This window comes from Pinus tabuliformis, chromosome 9, assembly GCF_031772625.1.
Source record: "Pinus tabuliformis cultivar Carrire ecotype Pingquan chromosome 9, CPIR1, whole genome shotgun sequence".
Classification (NCBI taxonomy): Eukaryota; Viridiplantae; Streptophyta; class Pinopsida; order Pinales; family Pinaceae; genus Pinus; species Pinus tabuliformis.
The window spans coordinates 1,582,540,770-1,582,564,251 of NC_142307.1; the positions used below are offsets into that span (position 1 = coordinate 1,582,540,770).

Sequence of the window (23,482 nt, forward strand, 5' to 3'; positions counted from 1 at the left end):
TTGACTATATCAAAACCGCGTGTATACGCGCTTTCACCAAAGACAACCCGCGTACAGATCTAAAGATAATTACTTATACCTTCGCTGTCATTTCCAACCTGAGCCAAGCATCACAAACCCATAACCAGCATACTAGATCTTCACCCTTCGTCAGACATGCATTCCTTGCTCATCCACTTTGCTTAATGATCTTCTCCTTATATAGGTTTAGGCTTCTGTCAATACCATGGTCCAAAACCATGTAGAAACAATACTAGGGATCAATACAAATACCACGGACCAATACCAAAATACCATGGACCAAATACCACAGACCAACACTTAATTTTCTAATATGTACGCGCCTTTCATTGCATGAAAGTGCGTGTATACGCATACGCGTCTTTGGAACGTCTAACCCGCTTGTATACGCGGTTTGGTCACGATGAACCTGCGTATATCTCTCTTGACCTGCTGTACTAAGATCTGTCCTCTGATTAAGTTGCCATCACCTGTATCAAACCTCTGAGTGAGTTGCCATCAAGGACAACACTTGTAACATAATGCCAACATGCTGAGCTTGATAATATCCTTTAGAGAGTGGCTTGGGACTTGGTTTTGCTATACTAGGGGGAGAAGTTGGGAACCCCTTGCTGTAGCTTTACTAACATTTAAGGTTGATGATTCCCTCAAGGAGGGGAGAAGCCTGGTGATGCGCATTTGTGTGTGAGATATGTGCTGAGAATGGGGAAGGGTAGCAATCCCTTTATGCAGGTTTTGGGGAATAGCAAGGAGTGGTCTCATGATTTTTTGTGCTTTTGTCATGATTTTTTGTGCTTGGGAGCATTGTCATGATTTTTCGTGCTTGGGAGAATTGTCATGATTTTTCGTGCTTGGGAGCATTGTTTCTTTTATCTATTATTGTTTGTTCTAGCTATGCCAATATCAGCAAGGAACTTAATACCTCTAATGTCTGAGAGGGGCTAGAAGGAGGTAATCGACTGAGTAGGCCCCTCAACTACCTATGAGGCTTGTTTTCTACAAGTGTCTTCCTTCTAAATGTATAGGGCCATGCATTTTTGGAATTGGTAACGAAAGAAGTTAGCAAGGGACTTACTGGTGTTTCTGTATCAGTAGTGAAATCTGTCGTGGATCTTATAATAAATGGGATACCCAAAAATGAAGTGCTCCCGCATCTCCACCTTCAGGAGGGAGCAAAGCCAACAAATCTTTCCCTTTTGTAAAATTTCGTGATCCGTCTCGACTTGTAATTGGTGTAAGCACACTCTCAGCTGACCAAGGGGAATCCTAATACCATGAGACAAGTGCTACTTGGACAAGCAATGAGACATTCGGCAATACACAAGAATTACTCAATGTAAAAAGCCAGCCTACAGTTGAGAGTCTGCAGGGGATGGAGGGCAATCCAAATGATTGGAATAAATGGTTGATAGGTATCCTATTGGATTGAGATAATCTCTCTTTGGAAGGAAGAAGGTTGGGGGTACATCTAAGGAGTAATATAAGGAGGGAGTCAAACATGTAAGTAGAGAGCCAAACAATAGAGAAGTCGACACACTAAAAAAATAAAGTTGCCTCAAAGTATCAACATTGCCTTCATCTAGGAAAGGCCAAGGAGGTGAACTCCTCAGAAGAATGATTGGTAAAATATGAATATCTCTTCTAACCCTAGGTAGAGTCACCAAGGGTTCGTAGCCGATGAAGGTAAGAAATAAATCTAAAGATTCTATCAAGATGAAGGAGGGAGTCAAACATGTAAGTAGAGAGCCAAACAATAGAGAAGTCGACACACTAAAAAAATAAAGTTGCCTCAAAGTATCAACATTGCCTTCATCTAGAAAAGGCCAAGGAGGTGAACTCCTCAGAAGAATGATTGGTAAAATATGAATATCTCTTCTAACCCTAGGTAGAGTCACCAAGGGTTCATAGCCGATGAAGGTAAGAAATAAATCTAAAGATTCTATCAAGATGAAGTGGATGGGTACCAAATTCAACTTGGATGATGTCAAGATCTCTTGAAATTGCATTTGAAGAAGGGTTACATTCACAGCTATGCAATCGATGAAACAAGTCAGCGTGTAAGGTATATTCTTTTTTTTTTGGTAGGTAAGCACCCACAGGGGATTTGAACCAGTGACCTATCGCAAGGAGTGCCTTAACAGTACACCCATTCACCGTCAATCCAAAGCCCCGTGGGCTACTTGTAAGGTCTATTTGATGAGGGAGTACTTATGCATTTACTAAGAGAATGTTCACGTCTTATTTATGTATCCTGTTTAAGGGGGTCAATGTATTTGTATTAGCTACTCAAATCCCTGTGTCCACATATCTTTGTGTCATGTGACTTAGCTGGTCGCTCTATATCAGGAGGACAAATTGGAATGAAATGATGTGGCTAGAGAAAAGTTAGCCGTCATATATGGCATTGAAGTCAGCCAAACCCTGGTCAAGGATCAGCTGGGCTGGGAATAAATCAGGGATTTTCTCTCTCAAGTGGATTCTGAGTGATAGCGGCCTTCCATGTGCGGAGATGATAGTGTTGCCTTGCATCTAGAAAGATTCACGTCTGTCTCCAATTCTGTGTCTCAATATCTCACTCTCCTGACCATTTAAGGTCAAAGTTTTAGGTGCCTGTCAATCCCTCGGGCTTATCTGTCTCCAATTCTGTGTCTCAATATCTCACTCTCCTGACCATTTAAGGTCAAAGTTTTAGGTGCCTGTCAATCCCTCGGGCTTATCATGCTCTGCCTTTGGGTTGCATGTGTTGGCTGAATTTAATGATGGGTAGACTTCCTGTATTCTTGACAAAGTAAGAAACAAGAGCCTGTATGGGGTACATTTCCACCGAGTCAGATGCCATGGGTCTCTAGAATGATGTGATTGTCCTCTCTGTGCCCAGGGGTGGCTGTAAAATTATCATGCATTATTTTCCTCCTATGATGGGAGAGCTTTTGTATAACGACTGCTACAGATAGCTAATCATGATAATTGACGAGGGAGGATAGAGAACCTCAGTATCTTTAAATGGTGAAAAGGAAGTGGTATCTACCCCCAATTCTATGATAGACAGGATATCTTCTGATATGACTTAAATGGAGAAGTCTTCAGCTCCTGTCTTATCTAGCAATGCGTTGTTCTCCCTCAATTCTAAGCTGATATGGGTGCACCTAAATGTTGTCTTTGTGGAATCTCAACCCATGTGAGATGCAAAGGTGCAAGTATACAGGGAGAACAATAATATTACTATCTACATGCAGAGTATGTCCAATACAAATCAGGTTTGTATGGGAACTCCTTGGAGGTATGATCGATGCAATGTGAACATAGAATTTCTTCTTTGATGGCAGCATTAATTTCACCCTTTGGTAAGAGGTTGAGATTCAGTGCATTAAGGAAAACAATCTGAATGGGTAAAGTTGATCAATGGAGATGCCTTGTATACACAAAAGAAAAGAACTCTGCACACCAATTTGCTGAATAGAGTGGGCTCTGGAATCCTCTCCTGGGTATTTGCTGGAGTTTGGATTTTGGACACATTGATGCTTCCTTACTGTATAATAACAGCACTGTGCTCATGAAATTTCAGTTGAAAGGAAGAATTCAAAGAAAATTACTTATTTTGGTTCTCTCCAGCCCTGTTGTAATGTCCCATAAACATTTTGACTCGGTCAAAATAAAATCTAAATAAAAATAAAAATAACCCTATGCAAAAATAAAAATAACTTCAAATGAAAATAATAAAAATAAAAATTCTACGTTATTATTATTATTTTTATTAACTTTTGTTCGGTAGTTAAGGTAAACTTGACTTAGTCAAGTTACTGGTGGTTGAGCTCTACATTTATGAGAACCCATGGTATCATGTGGAATATAGCCTATTTAAAGGGGGAATTAAACCAGCCTAGATCCATCTTAACTCTGGATCTACTAAGTGTCAAGAGGGATCAAATCTCTTGAGATGCAAACCTCTTTTAGAGTGAAAAGAAATTCAAGTGCCGAGAGGGATCAAATCTCTTGAGATGCAAACCTCTAACGGGAACAAATCTCTTGAGATGCAAACCTCTTTTAGAGTAAAAAGAGATTTGATCCCTCTCGGCACTTGGTAGATCTGGATTTAAGATGGATCTAGGCTTGATGGAAATTGCAATACGAGGGATCATAAATCATATGGGTGTTCAAAAGTTTAAAATGTCTAAGCCTAGACATATTCATGTAACCCTTCTTACAATATTATAAGAATCAAATAATCAATAACTTAAGCAACAGATCAGATATGATTTGAGGTTGGTTCATTTGTTTTCTCTCATTATATCTTACGAATCATCAATTATTGTACTGCTCATACCTTTTGTTTGGCTTTGAGCTTTGGTACACGTTAAGCTAAGATACATGCAAATACATGAAAAGATTTGCTTCTTGCATGCAGATCCCACTTATGTGGTTGCCCCAATCCCCCGTAGTCATCGTGCACGTGAAGATATGAAGAAATGCTTTGCAGGTTTGTTGTTGTGTAGTTGGTTTCATGAACATAGTTAAAATAGTTTCTAATCCCTGCAAATATCTGAGAAACGTAATGAATGGTGGGGCAGTCAGTTAATACTTGCTAATTTGTCACTGGGGGCATTGATATGTAGAATAGCCTGGTATGAGAGGAGGCAAATGAAGAAGATTTACTCGCCTCTGCTGGAATCACTTCTTGCACTATATTTGGGTTTTGAGTGGATTCAGGTATGTTTCTCAGTACAAACGTTGAATATGTTCTCATTGGTATGGACTAACATTTTCTCATATATTCTGGCTTCTGCTATTGCAGACTAATAACATACTTGCTCCTATCATCACACATACAATCTACTCTTCTGTAGTATTGGGACATGGTCTATGGCGGATCCATGATCATAGACAGAAACTGAGGCAGCGAATCAAGAGAGTCTCGCAAAAAGAGGATACGGGATCAAAGGTAGAACATTGAGAAATCAGTGCAATGCTTTGTGGACAATGCATGCAAATCGGTTGTCTAGGATCATTCCCCTCATCTTTACTTCAATATATATGGGCAGTGAGAAGGAGGGGAATATGGCTTCGATTGAAGTCCTATTGTGATATGTCCAGGGTGTTATGTGAACTATATTTATATGGATACTGTATAATAGTCACGTTGAGGCATGAAACACAGTGCTTCTAAAACACTGAAGCTTATGTAATTAGTACCGAGGGTAATTATAGAGAAATTGCAGCAAGAAAGTCACAATAGCTTAGTAGATTAGGTCTCTGTAAATATACAAGGGGTGCACTTCCTCTCGGCAATCGTCTATCGGTAGCCAATGGACCATATATATTTTGATGTCGTCTAGAGGTAGTCAAGTAAACAAAGTATAGCCAGTTTACACCCCACAAACCATTCTGGCTTGGAGGAAATGATCCCAAGAAGATAAACATTTTTCAGTCTTTGGGGTGCTCTTTAATAGATAACCTTGTATTTATACATTGTGATAGCAATTGGAAGAGTTTGTTACCTTTTGTCTTCATGCATAAAGAATGAGAAATGCTTCAATTTAAATTCCATAAAGAAATTTGAAAAATTGTCTTACAAGAAATAAAATTTGTTAAAGTCTATGGCCCATTTTTTGTTTTTCTTGGGAGCTTTTTGCTTAACATACTTCATTTTGAAGAGAAAAAGGGCTGTTTATGCGAATATGGCTAGATTGTCACAGTATTATATTTTAGTCTTTAGATGATGACAAAAAAAAATGCTGTATTTTAAGCCATATATTGACAAAAAGGAACCAAATTCTTACATCAAACCAAAAAATTCGGGGCAAGGGGGATTTTTTCTAACCACCCAAGAAAAAAAGGAAAAAAAACTAACTTGCCAAATTTTGATTTGTGGATATGTTTGGTTGAGTATAATTGCATCTTTGCTTCCTTTTTCTGAGAAGACAAGTATGCCCTTTATTTCTTAATTTAATAATCTTCAAAACAATTAGACATTGGCACCAACTTCGCAAGGAAAGGCTTAGGTTTCAATATTAGGGAGAATATGGTTCTTCTCTTGACTTGGATTCTGACAATGTCAAATCTTTATTGTAATCTATCGAGATCAATCTTCTCGCTTCATTGTTTCATCCAACCACATTTTGTTAGTGATTTGATGAGAAACAATCTTAGAATGAAGCAACCAGTGGCAATTCAATTTTCTATTAATAAAGCTTTTATATAAAGCTTAAACAGATCCTAGATTTAATCTGAGATATGAAAATTTTCCCATGGAATGTATTTAAACACAAATGATCAAAGACTTGCAAATGGATTGTACCCTTCACAACTTCATATAAACCAAATACTGGCCAGTATGGTGATTTATGCGTAGAGAATTCTACGGCCTTGATTAGCATCATGCTCCCCAAAATTATGTGACCTAAAATTCTGCTTGATATACATCGATTCAAAACGCCAAAAGGAAATATTTCATGTTTCTTGAAAAGACCAAAATTGGTGCTATAAGTAATTTTTGGTGTCATCGCATAGTTTATGTATTCAGACACAGATATTGCATGTATTTCTAACCCTTAATGCCATCAATGGCCCAGAGCATCCACCATTGACATTAATTGACAACCCTCCTATCAAGCAGGGCCTTTTGTGGCATTTCTTGCCTCCCAAAGGCTTGAAGTGGCCATATAATGACCGATCCTCAACCTGATATTCTGGTAACTGAACCAAAGGATTCACGAGTGTTGGTCAACCTTAGGGGAGGAGCTAATGAACAATGGTGCCACCAACAATGAAATGGGTACTCGAGGTCTTTCATGAGGAAACGACATGCCTGTTCATCAATCTCACATTACTATCAGTATAGATGAATTTAGGAGTGTTGGTTATACATGGAAGAGGAGCTAATGATCATGGTTTCAACAAAACCTCCAAGGGAATGTGCACCCGAGGTTTTTCACAAGGAAATGAGACGCCACATGATGAATCTCTCATTGGTATTTGTATGGATGAATATGTTGTTTTCTATGAAAAACTCTAATGACTCACATGACAACACACTACTCGGCCATTATGTGCGTAAGATTCCTCTGAACTTCAACACACTACTCGGCCATTATGTGCGTAAGATTCCTCTGAACTTCGTCATTAAGCCTTGAATTAAGGAGGTCTAGGAGACACATGGCTTGGGCTGTGCCATGATTCATAGCCGATTTCTTTTCTCTTTCCTTTAGAGAAGGAGCTCACTATAATGCCATTATTTCTCCATTATTTCTCAAGGCCCATGGATATGTGGTAACACCCTAGTCGTATGTCGGGAATGAATCTTTTATGCTAGACAACATTGCCAAACTTCATTGTTCTATGTGGGTTGAATTCCTTCATATATATATATATATATATTTTAATATTTAATTTGTAGTTTTAGGATTTTTTTGGGAAATCTTTGCATGCATCAACTTTGTAGGTCATGAATTATCCAAGTTTTTTTAACTATAGCAAAATTTATTTAGCTCTGGGTCATAAAGGTGGGTTTGTTTTAGGGCTAATTTTTCCAAAGATTTTAAAGGCTTTATGTACATTTAGGTTGGTGGTAAAGTGTTACCTCAACTTATGAAGTAAGTCGATCCGCTAAATATGTGTTTACATTGTTAAAGCCATGATCATAAGATTGGAGATTGACCCCTCGTGGTCAAAGTTGAGCAACTTTTATGAGCAATAATGTTCCTTAGGTTTCTGCGAAAAAAATCCTCAAATGATGGGGTAACCTTGGGCAATTACATGTGATTAGAAAGTCATCATAAGACATAAAGATGCTTCTTCACCTAAGGTTTTGATGACCAAACCTTTACGGGATTTGGGTTGATGCCATACAAATCCGTGGGTTCAATTATGCGAAAGGATATTCCTAGCTCATTAGGCACTTCCTCAAAGGGCAAAGGCATTGCCCTCGCTATTACACTTTTAGTCAGATATGAAGGCCAAAGAATATTTAGAAGGACCTCGATAAGTCTAATGTGATGGTTATCTTCATATCTCATGAATATCTAGTTGCAAAATATTGTTCGTGTTCTAAGTGGCACAGAGGATCATATGAAAATGGACTACCACACCTCCATTACATGATGAAGGTTATGTCCTAGAATGCTAGGGGTTTGATAGAGGCCTTTGGAAAATCCATGCCATGGAAAATACATAGCCCAATAGCTAATCTTGATATTCCTTGTTTATAAGAAGTAATAATTACATGTTTTAGGTTAACAACCATGAACTATTTATAGACGCATTCGCTTTTTTTAAATCTTTGAACATGTTGAAGGTGTTATATTTTTTGGTACCCTAGCTAGTGTGTCCAAGTCTTGGGTACACATGTGACAAAAGAAGGTACAAATGAAAGTATGGTAGATAATAGTGTTGCAAGGTAGGTGTTGGAACATGTTCATAGAAACTAGGACAATACTGAGAGTGGGGGTGAATTAGTATTATGAGAATTTTAAACTTTTCACAAAGTAAAGAATACTAGAAACATCAACAATTTCTTTAATAACAATTCAAATAAGCATAAACACAAGAAGCATATATGCAACACATAAAGGCTTCAATCTTCTCTTCAATTACTTCCACAAAGGAAAACTTCAACTTCCTTTTACAATGTTCTCTGGCATCTACCAAAAGGAAGCTACTACTCCTTACTTTATCAACTATTATTGAAATGAGCTACTACCCATGGTTTATTAGCTGCTATTGAAAGGAGCTACTACCATTGGTTTATCAGTTGCTACTGAAAGGAGCTACTACGCCTGGTTTATCAACTACTATTGAAAGGAGTTCTAACCCCTAATTGTTTACCAACCACTATTGGAAAGAGCTACAATCCATGATTTGCAAGCCGTCACTTGCTTGACCTCCTTGATTCATCTTTCATCTCATCTTCAAACTCAAATAATGAAGACCACACTAAAGAAATAATCTCTTCTCAATCACACACCCAATCACCACCAAAATCACCTTCAACAATCTTTGAACTCTGATAAACTCATCATCAACAACAACAACAACAACAAAAACCTTCTTGCTAATTCAATTATGCTTATAAATAATTTGAGCTAATATTTTTAGATTTCCAACTTTAGTTAAGTTCAACTCTTCACCATGCATGAATTCCCTAATTTTCAGTCATATTCCACTTCTGTAATGTCTTCTTAATGTGTTCAATTAGTCTTCAATCTTCGCTTTGCTGTCTTGATCTCAAAATATAAGTTAGTTTGCATATTTTCACAATTTTGGAAGTTTCACAGGGTTTAACGGAGAATTTATCTGAAGTTCCAAATCTAGCAAACTACCAGATCTGGCCAAAGCTGCCAAATATACCATTAAGTGCTAACTCGTTCATGCGCACTGCTAGTTTTGGTTGAATTGCCAACTATGGCACAAAATGGCCAAAAAGATGCCAACTCACTTATGCATTATATAAGCCTGAAGACCTAAAACCTTTAACATAGGAAACCTGCACATATAACCGTCTGTTGGGCCCCTTTGAACTATAGCCCTAAGGGCTTGACCACGTGCATCAACCTTTTGCACCCTTGGTCACCAAGCCTTCGCACATACCGGAGTGTTGGAGCATACCTTTAACCCCCAATTTTATTTCCGTGAAAATAAAACTTGGTTTTGCAATGGAAATCACTGGGGTCAATCCTCCAGGAATACTTGTCCTATGGGGACCTCTGTGTCGTACCTACAAACCATTTAGAAAATCATTGGGATGATCTGTCCTTACGACCTTGTCTCACTTTCTTTGTCACCCCATCTGTGCCAATGGGAAAATTGTCAAGGTTACATGTGCACCACTGTGTTTGCCACTTGTAATTCTTTGCCATGTGTCACTCGTTGATTGGTACCATGTGTGAATTGCTGACTAGTGCCATGTGTCACCCATTTTGGGCCACTTGGCTGCATGAAAACACCAAAAATGCATGCCACATGTCATCCTATGATAGGTCCATGTCATGCTGACATCATACGCCACTAGGGTTTCCACTTGTGCTTGTCAATTCTTCCCATCAATTAGGTCTTGCCACGCATCATCTGTGGATTGGTCCATGTTGTCAAATGTATACTCATCGGTACGACAAAAAGGGGGTCCAAAACTTTGTTTTTTTATTATTATTGATTTTACGTTATAAAATTTTTGGCTCGAGACATGAATTCCTTGTTGCAAACGAGGGAAACTTTCTCGTCTCCCCAGAACCATCTTCTCGACAATAAAACATGCAGTTCCTTTGGATCCCGCCGAGGAAAAGCCCACAGTGGTTACGTGTAGCGTGGGCCCTCTGTTCTTCCGTTGCGCTGTAAAAACACACTGTCCCTCTTAAGCTTGTTCATTGGTCCACCTGCGCACCCACGTGGCTACCTAACCACATGTATGTTGACTCAGTTGCGAGACCCATGGCCAAAAACACCAAAATTTTGACTTTTGTCCTTTGAACTTTGACCGAATATATCTTTTGATCCAGGAAGCCTTTTTCATACTTCAATATACCATTGGAAAGGTCGTTCTGAGCGTTATCCATCTATGTCATTTCTAAGTGCATCTAATTCGCTCTTCTGTGTCTCTGCTCTAAAAATCTTGCATACAACTGTTCTTGGCCAATCCATGACTTCCCTTGACATCCTCTAACATCAACACGATTGCCTTTTCCATCAATGAAAACTCATGTCTAACGTTCCCTGCCTTTGGCATTGATGGCAACACCAAAAACATTGAAAACAATCCCCAAAAAGAGTAATGGTATTTACCCTTTTTTTACTTCTCCCCCTTTGACATCAATGGCAACGAAAATAATATGCTCCCCCTGCAACCAATCTCCTCCTGTCTTGTTGATCTCGTGGATGTGGAAACTCCCTTTTAGATATGTTGAGTTTTAGTTAGTTTCCTTTCTCCCTCTTGGGGAAGATTTAGTGGAGGGAGGTATGACGAATTACTCCCAATATTTGCCTTAAGTACTCAAATTGATCTCTTGGGAGAGGTTTGGTGAATATATTAGCTACTTGCTCTATTGTAGGTACATATTCCAACTGAACAATCTGATTTGAAACTTGTTTTCATAGCAAATAGTACTTTATTGGAATATGCTTTGTCTTGGAGTGAAAAACAGGGTTCTTAGACATGCTAATTGCACTTGTGTTATCACAGATGATTGGAATTAGTTGATCATATATTACTTGCACATCTTGCAAAAGTTTGCTTCATCCATAATCGCTGAGTGTAACAAGAAGCTGTTGCTATATACTCCGCTTCAACAATAGAGAGAGAAATTGAAGCTTGCTTCTTGATCAACTATGAAACAAGAGATTCACCAAGAAAGAAAACACTACCACTAGTTCATTTTTGGTCATCTGCATCACTTGCCTAATCAACATCTGTAAAAACAGTTAGTGAAAAATATTTACCTCTGTGGTAGCGAAGTCCATAATCTGTTGTGGCTATTAGATATCTGAGAATCCTCTTGGCTGCTATGAGGCGACTTTGTCTAGGAGCTGCTTGAAATCTTCCAATAATACCGACTACTTCCATAATGTCTGGTCTAGAGGTTGCCAATAATAGATCTATATAAAGTTTGATCCACCTCTGATGATTCATTAGTACTATTGAGTTTGCAACTTGTAACCATTGGAGTGCTTACAAAAGAACATTTCTCCATTCCAAATTTCTTCACTACTTCCTTGAGATACTTGCTTTGTGAGATAAAAATTCGTTTTGAAGATTGTGCAATCTGCAAACCAAGGAAATAAGAAAGCTCTCCAAGCATAGACATCTCAAATTCAACCTTCATATCCACTGCAAACTGACAAGTTAGATGATCTAAATCACTTGCAAAAATAATATCATGAACATAGACAACCACACTAACAATTTTCCATCATTGGATTTCACATACAAATTACTGTCAGATGTGCCTCTTTTAAAACCACTTAAGAAAATAACTATCCAATTTGGAGTACCAAGCCCTTACGGTTTGCTCAAGACCATACAAGGCCCTTTTTAGCCTACAAACATAATTAGGTTTATTTGATCACTGAAAACCATCAAGTTTCTCAATATAGACTTCTTCTAGCAATTCTCCATTTAAAAAGGTAGAGTTGACATCCTTACGATATATCTTTAATTTCATGAAACTTGCAAAAAGCCAAGAACATGCAAATTTCTTCTGATTGTGCAACATGAGAAAAAGTCTCATGAAAATCTAAAAATTCAATTTGTGCATAACCCTTGTAAACTAACCTTGCTTTGTTCCTTAACACTTCATCACTTTCATTCAATTTTGTCCCTGAAGACCCACTTCGTGCTAATAACATTCTTATCTGCTGGTCTTGGAACAAGCTTCCTTTTGGTATTGTAACAAGGTTGGGTCTTTAGAATGTAAATCTATCATTAATATACTTATTGTATTTATTCTATTTTTGTCAAAGCATGTTCTTCATGCTTAGAGAGTAAAATTATGAGTCAAAAGAAAATTTATTTGAGTCATGTCCCATTTGGACATTTGTAAGATATATAATTTAAATTTTATTTGTGAGTCATAAGCTCACAAGATGATCAAATCGACCCTCCTTGGACAAGTCGGCCTAGTGGCACCTATTCGACCTTCCTGGACAACTATATATAAGAGTCAGTTCAACCTCTTGGAGAGCTCATTCATTCAACACACCATCAAGTATCTCTGCACCTAAACCAAAAAAAATAAGAAAGTTGAAGTCAAAGGAGAGAGGAGATAGTCAAAGCACTTGAAGAAAATCAAAGTTTTTACCCAACCACAACTCGTATGTGGAATTTTTATATGGAACATGGTCAAATTTCTAAGGTAATTGTAGGGCCAAAATTCAACCTCTACTGCAAGGCCAAAATTCCAAGTTTAACCAAATTTTGAGGAGGTTTGACCAACTTTGACTTTAACCATTGGAGGAGACTTGGAGGAGAGTTTGACTTGATATCTTTGTGGCAGTTTGGTCTTGGTCTTGGTCTTAGATATCTCCCATTTTGCTCTGATTCTATAAGAGAAGGATTGTTGGGTTTTCCCCTTGTGGGTTTTGCCCTAATTTCTGGTGTCCTTTGTCTCATTGTGATCTTTATGTTTTGAACATTTGTATAATTGCTTGATGAAGAAGATATAAGAAGTAATAAGAAGACATCTCATATTCACAAGTAATTATCAAGAAGATGAATCAAACATTAAACTACATTGCGCTTGATTCTCTAGCACTCCCAAGTATGGTTTTTCTCGATCTAATCAAGCTCTTCATTCATGGCTTTTAGCCAATTGTCATATTGATTGGCCTAAGAAAAATCCTTTGGTTCCATCATTGATAAAAAAGCTACATGTGCTTGTGTATGGGGGTTTATTAGGCTTCTTCTTGTCTGAACCCCTGTATTCAAGTCCCCAACAATTTGGTTAGCTGGGTGGTGTTTTTGCACATACCTTGAAAGATATTTGAATTGTGGACTGAGGGGTTCTTCAATGTCTTCATCAACCTTCTCGTCATTGTTTTCTGGATCATTGGAGGTGATATTCACTGGTTGTTTGTCTTCAAATTCAATGTGCTCATCAACTTTAACATTAATGCAATCAATTATTTTTCTTGTAGCATCTATAGCCTTTGCTATTTTGATAGTACCCAAGAAAAAACCTTCATCATTTCTTGCATCAAAATTACCAAGTTTTTCATCGTTCTTGTTGATATATCACTTCCTTTCAAATACGCTGAAATGCTTGACTGTAGCAGGTATGCCATACCATAGCTCATATGGGGTTTTGTCACTGTTCGGTTTGAAGTGTGCCCTACTTAAAATCACCACTTTTGTGTGAATGGCTTCAACCCAAAATCTTCGTGGTATACTTCTTTCTCCGATCAGGGCTTTAGCCAACTGCCAGATAGATCTGTTGGCTCTCTTTTCTACTCCATTCTGTTGTGGAGTACCTGCTATGGTAAACTACTTTTGATGCCCTGTTATTTGAAAAACTCATCAAACTCTTTGGAGGTAAACTCACCACCATTATCAAATATTATGCACTTTATTTTACAATTTGTCTCATTTTTAGCCATGGCCTTAAAGTTCTTGAACTTTTTAAATCGCTTTGATTTTTCTCTTAAAAATTCCACCATGTCATTATGCTAAAATCATCAATGATAAGCATGAAATATAGTTTACTTGAGGGTGTCTGAGTTCTTGAAGGACCACACAAGTTCATATGTACTAATGGCAATGGCTTAGTTGATGAGTTCTCCTTGGATTTGAATGGTACTTACACTTGTTTTCCAATCTGACAAGACTTGCAAATAGTGTTCTCTGGCTTAGACAACTTTGGTAGATCTCTAACAACATTCTTCTTGCCCAATTTGACAATCTAATTAAAGTTTAGATGTCCTAACCTTCGACGCCGTAGCCAACTTTCATCAATATTTGTCAAACAACACTTATGTGTCTTCTCTTTTAGAACATAGACATTACTGTGTGTTATAACAACTTAAGGTAATATCTTTGTCATGCCTGCATACTTGATTTGACAATTTTTAGATTTGAATAACATATCATAGCCTTGGTCACATATTTGAGACACATTGAGCAAATTTTGCTTCAAGCCATCAACAAACAATAGATCCTTGGTGTTACCTCTGCCATTAGCTAGGCTAACAATTCCTTTACTCAAAATCTTATCAGGTGCATTATTTCCAAAGGTTACATTGCCTTTGTTGACATGTTTCCATGACAAAAGATTTCTTTTGTTTCCCGAGATATGCTTGGAACAACCACTATCAACATACCACTGACTACCATAATTCTTAGCATATAACACCATATTACAGTCTTCTTCAATTTTCTTTTTCTTCCATACTTTGGGTTGTTGATATGTTTGATTGATTTCTAGATCAGGGCTTTTGTCTCTAAGTCTGTAATCAACTGCTTTGTACCCATAGTTTTGATAGATGTAACATTGAAACAAAATTTTCAATGGGGAAAATTGATTGCTATACCTGGGTTTGCTCATCCTTTTCCTAACAAATTGGTTATTAGGATGATAAATTATTCTTCATGTCCTAAGCTATCTAAATGATAGATTCACCCTACAATTTACTTCCTTGTGCCCATAGTTAGTACAAGTAAAGAAATAACCTGGAGATACATCCTGGTACCTGGAAGTAAAACAATTTTTGAAGATAGGTTGAGCTACTCTTTGAGGTAATTGAGCTTTTATGAGACTTGAACCTCTCTGTTGAGGAATTCAAATTGCCTCTCCCGCGCTATTAGTATTTTTCTGAGCCAAATTCAACTTGATTCTTTCATCTTGGAATGCCTAATTTGCATGAGATTTTCCTTCGCTGGTTGCTTTGTTCATAGCTTGAACAAAAGTGATAACTTTCTTACGTTTCACTTCAGTCGTTGAGCTTGACTTGACCTCAAATCCAAGACTTGTTCTATCATTAGAGACTCTCTATGCTTTAAGAAGTTCATTTAAAATTTTGTCCATTTTCCAATTTTTCATTAAAGCTCAACAAAGTTTTTTCCTTTTCAAGTTGTTTCCTCTGAGAAACATTTTCTCCTTCAAGCCTTTCACATGCTTGATTTTTCTCAATGAGCTGTTGATTCAAAGTTTCTTGGATCTTCTTGCCTTCTTCAATTTGTAGGAGTAGGGTTTCTATTGCTTCAACTTTATTCCTAAACAATAGTTCCTTTTGTGCTTTGTTTTTCTTTCTCAGCCTTTGAATTTCCTCTAGGGCGCTGATCAACTCTCCTTCTAAGTCAATTTCAACCTTTTCTCCATTAGAGTCAACAAATTCTACTTGCAGTGGCCATGAGCATAAATTATTTTGAGCTTTCATAGGCTTTGTGCTCATCTGAAAATTTATTGTCTTCACTTTCAGAGGAGCTAGAGTCTTGGATGTAGAAACTTTTCTTCTTAGAATTCTTCTTATCCTTTTGCATTTTTCTGAACTTCTCTCTGGGGTCATACTCATTCTTCTTCTTTCATTTACATTTAGAAGCACAATGACCTACTTTACCACAATTAAAGCACTTAAAATTTAGCTTACCTTTGTACTTGCTTGAGCCTCTCTCAAGCTTGCTCACGAACTTAGCGTCGTCTTCATCTGATTCAAAACATGAGTAATTATGTTCTGCCTTGGACTTCTTATCTTCTTTGAAGGCTGAATCCTTTGCTGTAGACTTGTCTTAGAAATCCGCATCTCATAGGAAATAAGAGTGGCAAGAAGCTACTCCAATGTGAAAGATTTGAGATTTGTCATCTCCTCAATGGATGAAACTTTAGGATTAAATATATTAGGGATATATCTCAACACCTTTTGGACTACTATTGGCTCTTTTATATCTTCATCAAGAGCTCTTATTATATTCACAACTTCATCCACTCTAAGAAAGTATTTAGCAATATCTTCATCATCATGCATGTTCAAAGACTCAAATTGCATTCTAAAACCTTGAATTTTGGCTTGTTTTACCTTGTTGTCATCTTCATAGAAATTGCTTATCTTGTCCCATATTGCTTTTGTAGTAGTGCAATCCATGACCTTGACTAATTTCGATTATGCTAGGCCAATGAGTAGAGCATTCATAGCCTTGGAATTGCATGAAAATCCCATCTTGTGATCTCTAGTAATCATGGTTGGAGGCTTTTGATATTCTTCTTCCACTATGTCCCATACATCAGCACCAAAAGATTTAATGTATGTTTTCATCCTTACTTTCCAAAACACAGTTTGTTCCATTGAGCATAGGTGCCCTATTGGTGAATCCTCATTCCTGGTTTTCCATAGTCGCTGATCTTTCTTCCAACTATTAAATTGGTCATGAAGTAACCAGAATTTGATACCAATTGTTAGAAACTAGGAAAATAATGAGAGGAGGGGTGAATTAGTATTGTGAGACTTTTAAAAGTTTCTTTCACAAAGTAAAGAATAGTAGAAACATCAACAATCTCTTTAATAACAATTCAAGTAAGCATCAACACAAGAAGTGTATATGCAACACATAAATGCTTCAATCTTCTCTTCAATTACTTCCACAAAGACAAACTTCAACTTTCTTTTACAACGTTCTCTGACATCTACCAAAAGGAAGCTAATGCTCCCTAATTTATCCGTTATTACTGAAATGAGCTACTACCCCTGGTTTATTAGCTGCTACTGAAAGGAGCTACTACCCTTGGTTTATCAACTGCTACTGAAAGGCGCTACTACCCTTGGTTTATCACCTACTATTGAAAGGAGTTATAATCCTTGATTATTTACCAAACACTACTGGAAAGAGCTACAACCCCTGATTTGCTAGCTGCCACTTGCTTGACCTCCTTGATTAATCTTTCATATAATTTTCAAACTCAAATCATGAAAGCCACACTAAACAAATAAATATCTTCTCAATCATACACTTGATCATCACCAAAATCACCTTCATCAATATTTGATCTCTGATCAACTCACCACCACCACCACCAACAACAACCTTCTTGCTAACTCAATTCAACGTATAAAGAATTTGAGCTGATCTTTTTAGACTCCAAACTTTAGTTAAGTTCAACCCTTCACCATGTGTGAATTCCTTAATTTTCAATCATATTCCAATTATGTAATGTCATATTGATGTGTTTAATTAGTCTTCAAATTATATTTGTTACGCTGTCTTGATCTCTATAAGTTAATGTGTTGATTTTCACAATTCTCAAATTTTCATAGGATTTAGTAGAGAATTTATTTGCAGTTCAAAATCTAGTGAACTGCCATATTTGGCAAAAAATGCCAAATATATCACCAAGTCTGTCCATGCCACCAAATAACTGCAAAATTATTCATGCGCATTGCTAGTTTTGGCTGAATTGCCAAATATGACACAAAATGGCCAAAGTTGCCAACTCGATTATGCATTGTATAAGCCAGAAGGCCTAAAACCTTTAACACAAGAAACCTTCACATATAACCACTTTCTAGACCCGTTTGCACTATAGCCCTAAGGGTTTAACCACGTGCATCAACCTTCTATGCCCTCGGTCGCCAAACCTTCACAAAGAATTGAGTGTTGGAGAGCACCTTTAGCCACCGAACTTACTTCCCTGGAAATAAAACTAGGTGCTACAAATGAATCACTGGGGTCAATCCTCCAAGATTACATGTCCTATGGGGACCTACGTGTTGTACCCATGAACCAATCAGAAAACCACTGGGATGATCTGTCCTTGCCACCGTGTCTTGCTAACTTCATGTCCCCACTTGTGCCAATGGGAAAATTGACGGGGTTATGTGTGTGCCACCATGTCCACCACTTGTACTTCTCTTCCATGTGTCACTTGTTGACTGGAGCCGTGTGTCTCCTATTTTCGACTCACTTGGCTACTTGAAAAGACCAATAATGCATGCCACATGTCATCTTATGCTAGGTCCACATCATGCTAATGTTATACCCCGCCAATGCTTCCACCTGTGCTCCTCATCAATTCTTCCCATTAATTAGGTCTCGCCACATGTCATCTGTTGATTGGCCATGCTATTAAATGTCCAGATCACCCGTGTGACAAAAGGGAGGTCTAGAACTTTGTTTTATTCGTTGATTTCACATTATAAAATTTTGGCCCAAAATAAGAATTCCTCATTGCAAATGACAAAAACTTTCTCGTCTTCCCGTCAATAAAACATGCAGTCCCTTTGGATTGCGTTGGGGAGAAACCACCCCGGGAAAAGCATGTCAAGGTTACATGTAGTGTGGGCCCTCCATTATTCTTTTGTATTGTTAAAACACATTGTCCCTCCTAAGCTTGTTCATTGGTCCACCTTCATGCCCATGTGACTGCCTTGCCACATGTATGTTAACTCCACTGTAACGGGACCCATGGCCAAAAACACCAAAATTTGACTTTTGTCCTTCGAACTTTGACCGGCCATATCTTTTGATCTAGGAAGCCTTTTTTCATACTTTAATATAATGTTGGAAAGATTTTTCTGATCACTATCCATATATATATAATTTTAAGTGCATATGATCTAGTCTTCTATACTGAAAATGGCTCCAAAATGGTCTTCAATATTGACAAAACACATTGAACACACTTTTTCAATGTATATTCATTTTTTTGTCAATGTGTCTTCTCAAAATTATGCATAATGAGTACTCGTTGAATGTGGAATTTAATTCCGCATCCAACGAGTGTCTACACTTAAAATTTGAGTAAACCTATAAGGAGATAAACAAAAAATATAATTTAGAAAAGTAGTTTTTCTTCTTTTCCCTCCAAAATATTTACATGTACCTCTTTTTAAATTTAAAGGATTTTGATCGGTTTACATAGTATGACATGGAAATTACATGAAAATTTCAAGGGCATTTTTAGGTTGAAATTTCTTCTAATGGGGTCTCTAGTGCAATTGAAATTAGTGAAATCAACCAACAAAGGAGTCTTCACTGAACTCCAATGTATCCCAAACTAAACTATACCTCAAATATACCGAATTATCCTTTTTGTTTTTTTCGATGGATGTCATGGGGTGTTTTGATATGTTAGGAAACAAGACCAATTTCAAAGGAAATGTGAAGATAGGTATGCATCAAATACAAACGGATACCAACTAACTAATGATACAAAGTGCCATCTACTTTGGGAATAGTATAAGTGGTAGCAAGTTTTACTCCATACTGGAAGGGAGAGGGGTCTAGTTTACAATCTTCCATGTGAAAGTGACAAACAAGGTCACATGCATACTTAGATTTAGAAAGGGAAATTCCTAGGTTTACAATAATTGGAGGCCATGAAAATAGTGCAAATGTTCTAAGTTTTCCATTTTCTTAAGGTTGGATTTTAGTTTATGGCCACTATTGATGAGTCTTATAATTTTATCAATGTAATGAACACGTATTATGAGATGGTTACCTACTTTTTTGGTATATACATTGGAGTCAAAATGATATCTATAAAAGTTAGTGTAAAGAAGAAAATGATCCATTTTAGCACACCATGTTCAAGGATTCTGATGAACACCATAGAAATAATTTTTTAAGGAAACAAACAAGGCTATAATAATTATGAATATAGCTAGAAGGTTGTTCCATGGAAAATTTTTCTTGAAAATCCCCATGTAAGAAGGGGGATTCAATATCCATTTGATGGACCTCCCATTTCTATGAAGCAACAAGGGCTAGAAGAAGGTGGGTGGAATTTATTTTAGCTACAAGGGAAAAGGCTTTAGTATAGTTAATCTCTTCCACTCAAGAAAGTCCTTTGTCAACTAATCAACCCTTGTGTCTTTTAATACTCCATCTAACACATACTTAGTTATATATGCCCATTTATATTTGATGAGTTTTCTTCCTTTTCAAACATGTATAAGTTCCCAAGTATCCTTCACCATGAAGGAACGATATTCTTCATTCATTCTTGCATCCTAATATGGACAGTCATAAGCTTTTGCAATTGTTGTTGGATCACTAGTATTTGAAATTTGTTGAGCCAAAAGCGAGGAAGCTTGTTGGAACTATCAATGTGTATGATGTTGATATGAAATATCATGGAAAGGTTACTAGCTACTTCTTGTGTTGTATGGACCCATTTAGGAAGTTGTGGTGCAAGTGCAGGTTCAAGTTCAATGGACCCAACTAGGGGAAGGTGATTAGGAAAAAGTTGATTTTCATCACCACTGTAATCATTTGAAGAAGAAACCATAGTCAGAGCACTAGGAGAAAAGTTAGGAATAGAATATGGAACAATAATAGAAAATGGATCACAAAATTCGAATATGGCACGAACATCAAATTAGGCTAGCCAGCCGAGAGGCATTCATCAAATTTAACATCTCTCCTAGTAATAATTTCATTCGAATGAGGTTGAAGATGTTAACAAATAGAACATAAAACAATGAATTGGTGGAAAAGGCTTAGACCATGTTCAACACTAGATTCATCCCATGAGATCAATTTATAATACATGGATGTAATCACCTTGTAAACTATGGAGTGTTGGCACACTAACACCTCATCAAGGATAAGGATTACAACTCATAACAAAGCATCTCAGACCTTGTGATTGTCTAAGAGATCACAATCTAGTATTCCCCCACCCAATCACAAGTCTAAATAATTATACCCTTAAGGAAACTTGAACGAGTGTGCGAACTAGTATCATATTCAATCTTACAATTTGAAACTTATAAACTAAGCTTCAACTAAGATATGCTTGAAAATTTATATTTATTGGATCATTGTAGTATTTGTCATATATATTAATTCTTTCAAAGTGAAAAAAGCGGAGGAATAAAATTATATAAGTAGATTTATTGGTGGGACCCGAATTGGAAAATTTGGCTATGAAATCTTCTAGGGGAATTTTGAGGCCTTAAATAACATATTTTGGGGTAAAACTTTCTCACGTAAGTGCTAGATCTAATGCCACTGCTATACACTCAAATACCTTTCCAACTGTGCAATAATCACATCAATCTAAGTTCATATGCAAAATTTATACCTCCAAGAAGTTGACGTAACATGATTGACCAATATGGCACAAAAGGATCCAAGTTAGTTCTATTTACACATGCATGTGGGGATAACCACATGGGGAATTTGAATAAAATCTAGAAAAGTTAAATTTGTAACTCTAGTTGAGTTGAAGGAGTCAAACTTGACCCCTAGTTGGCTATCGAGCTATGCTATAATGGGTCCACTAGGAGTAAAAGGGGTTCCATTCATTTCGATTGTATTTTGTTCCATAGTAGTGTTGAATTTTGTTGCTATGGTTGGCCTTCATAGTGTACAATTTGTACTTGTAAAATGTAACTATATTTTGTGACAAAAAGAAAAATTATATTTAGCATATTCTTCATGCCTGTAAAAGAAAAATTATTTATTGTTTTTTCAAAACAAAAATATGAAATGCATGTTATTCATAGCCTTTAAAAAATAAGAAAATTTAATTTCTAAAGAGTAAATTTTGTGTCCCCAAGATGACCAAGTCGACCCTCCAAGAGACATGTGACCTTGTTAAATTTCCATGAAACTCTACAACTACTTAGATGAATATATGAAAACTAAAATCTAGTTTACTTTCACCATGATATATAGTCTCTTAAAAATTCATAAGAAGTGGAATAAAAACATAGAGATAAAAACAAATGCAAAAATTGACACACTTATTTTCTCAGGAAACCCAACAGGGAAAACCTGCTTGCTTGATGTGGTATTTTATTAATTGTTCTTGAGCACTTGGATCTATTAAAAAGCAATCTGTCTCTTTGATAAAGTGTTCCGCTTCTCTCTCAAATATCATTTAATAAAATTGATCTTGGTTAGCCTTGATCCTACTTGATCCTAGCCCTTTAGCACACAATTTTTCCTCTATTGCCTCCTTGAATTTCTTTGCAAAACCTGCTCTCTTCTGCTTGATTTTTGTGTGCTAGAGGCTCCTTAATCCTTGCGCACTAGGTCCCTATTTCCCAGTGCACATGAGCCCCTATTATCTAACACAAGTTAGCTATTATTTTATAGGGAAAATCCCTATTTCCTTAAACACTTGGCAACCCTATTTCTTAGGACCCAACTCCTATTCTTTGTAACCCTATTTCTTAGGACTCAACTCCTATTCTTAGCAACCCTATTTCTTAGGAAACAATTCTTGCGCTCTCCACAATCAAGTATTTCTCACTAACTCGTGAGATTTATCTTGTCACATAGACCTTTGTGCACAAACCACGAATTTGTTGTGCCTTTGTCCTCCTCTTTATAGGCCTAATTCAAACATGCAAGAAGACCCAATTCAAATTTAGAACTCAATTTTTGATTGATGAGTTAACTAAGAGTGTTACTCTTTCTCTCTCCAACAAACACTATAATTATTAACTCATTCTTCCCTCAATCAAGATTGAAGGCTAACTCGCTCTAGTTGAATTGCTAACTGCCACCTCGTTCTATAGTAAAATTGATGAAGACTTCACTTAACTGAAACTCCAACTCTACGCGTGCTAATTTGATGATTATTCTAGTAAATTGGATATAAATCATCCTAATTGAAGTCTAACTTATGATATTGCACTCATACTGGGAGAAGGACAATTGGAGGTCTTTGTTGGCCAAGGCACAAGCCATAAGACCTTACTCGCTACATTTCAACACTCCCTATTAGCGAATAAGGTATATCTAGAAGAACCTCTTGCACCTGGATTTGTCTCCAACATTACCATGTTATCTGTTGCTGAAACTACTCCCTCTGAACTAGAAGACTTCCCTAATTCCTATTGCAAAATCCAATATGAAGAACTGTTCTTCCCAACCATGCTCTATGAGTCTATCACCTCGTTCATAAGTGCCATGTAACTAATGTATCTCAGTGGCTTCTTACTTTTCCTAAAGGTGGTATTGGGAGGTCCAAATCTCTTCTGATCCTCTCTAAACAACTCGTCTTCCCCCTTGGCTCAAACTCTCCCTGTACTGGTAGTCACT

General features: G+C 37.0%; 1 protein-coding gene across 2 annotated transcripts in view; it reads left to right on the forward strand.

Moving 5' to 3' along the window:
- The window catches only part of LOC149154747 (uncharacterized), a 41,377-nt gene extending 36,099 nt beyond the window's left edge, over positions 1-5,278 (forward strand). Inside the window, exons 7-9 of one of the 2 annotated variants that reach the window (XR_016262917.1) lie at positions 4,427-4,498; positions 4,635-4,728; positions 4,814-4,928. Coding sequence is in view for 1 of the 2 variants with exons in the window: in XM_089440850.1 (XP_089296976.1) it covers positions 4,427-4,498; positions 4,640-4,728; positions 4,814-4,972 (320 nt within the window). In the remaining variant the exon portion in view is untranslated. Of the gene's footprint in view, positions 1-4,426; positions 4,499-4,634; positions 4,729-4,813 lie in introns of both variants that reach the window. The other variant, XM_089440850.1, reaches the window with a different exon arrangement.
- The last annotated feature ends 18,204 nt before the right edge of the window (positions 5,279-23,482 follow it).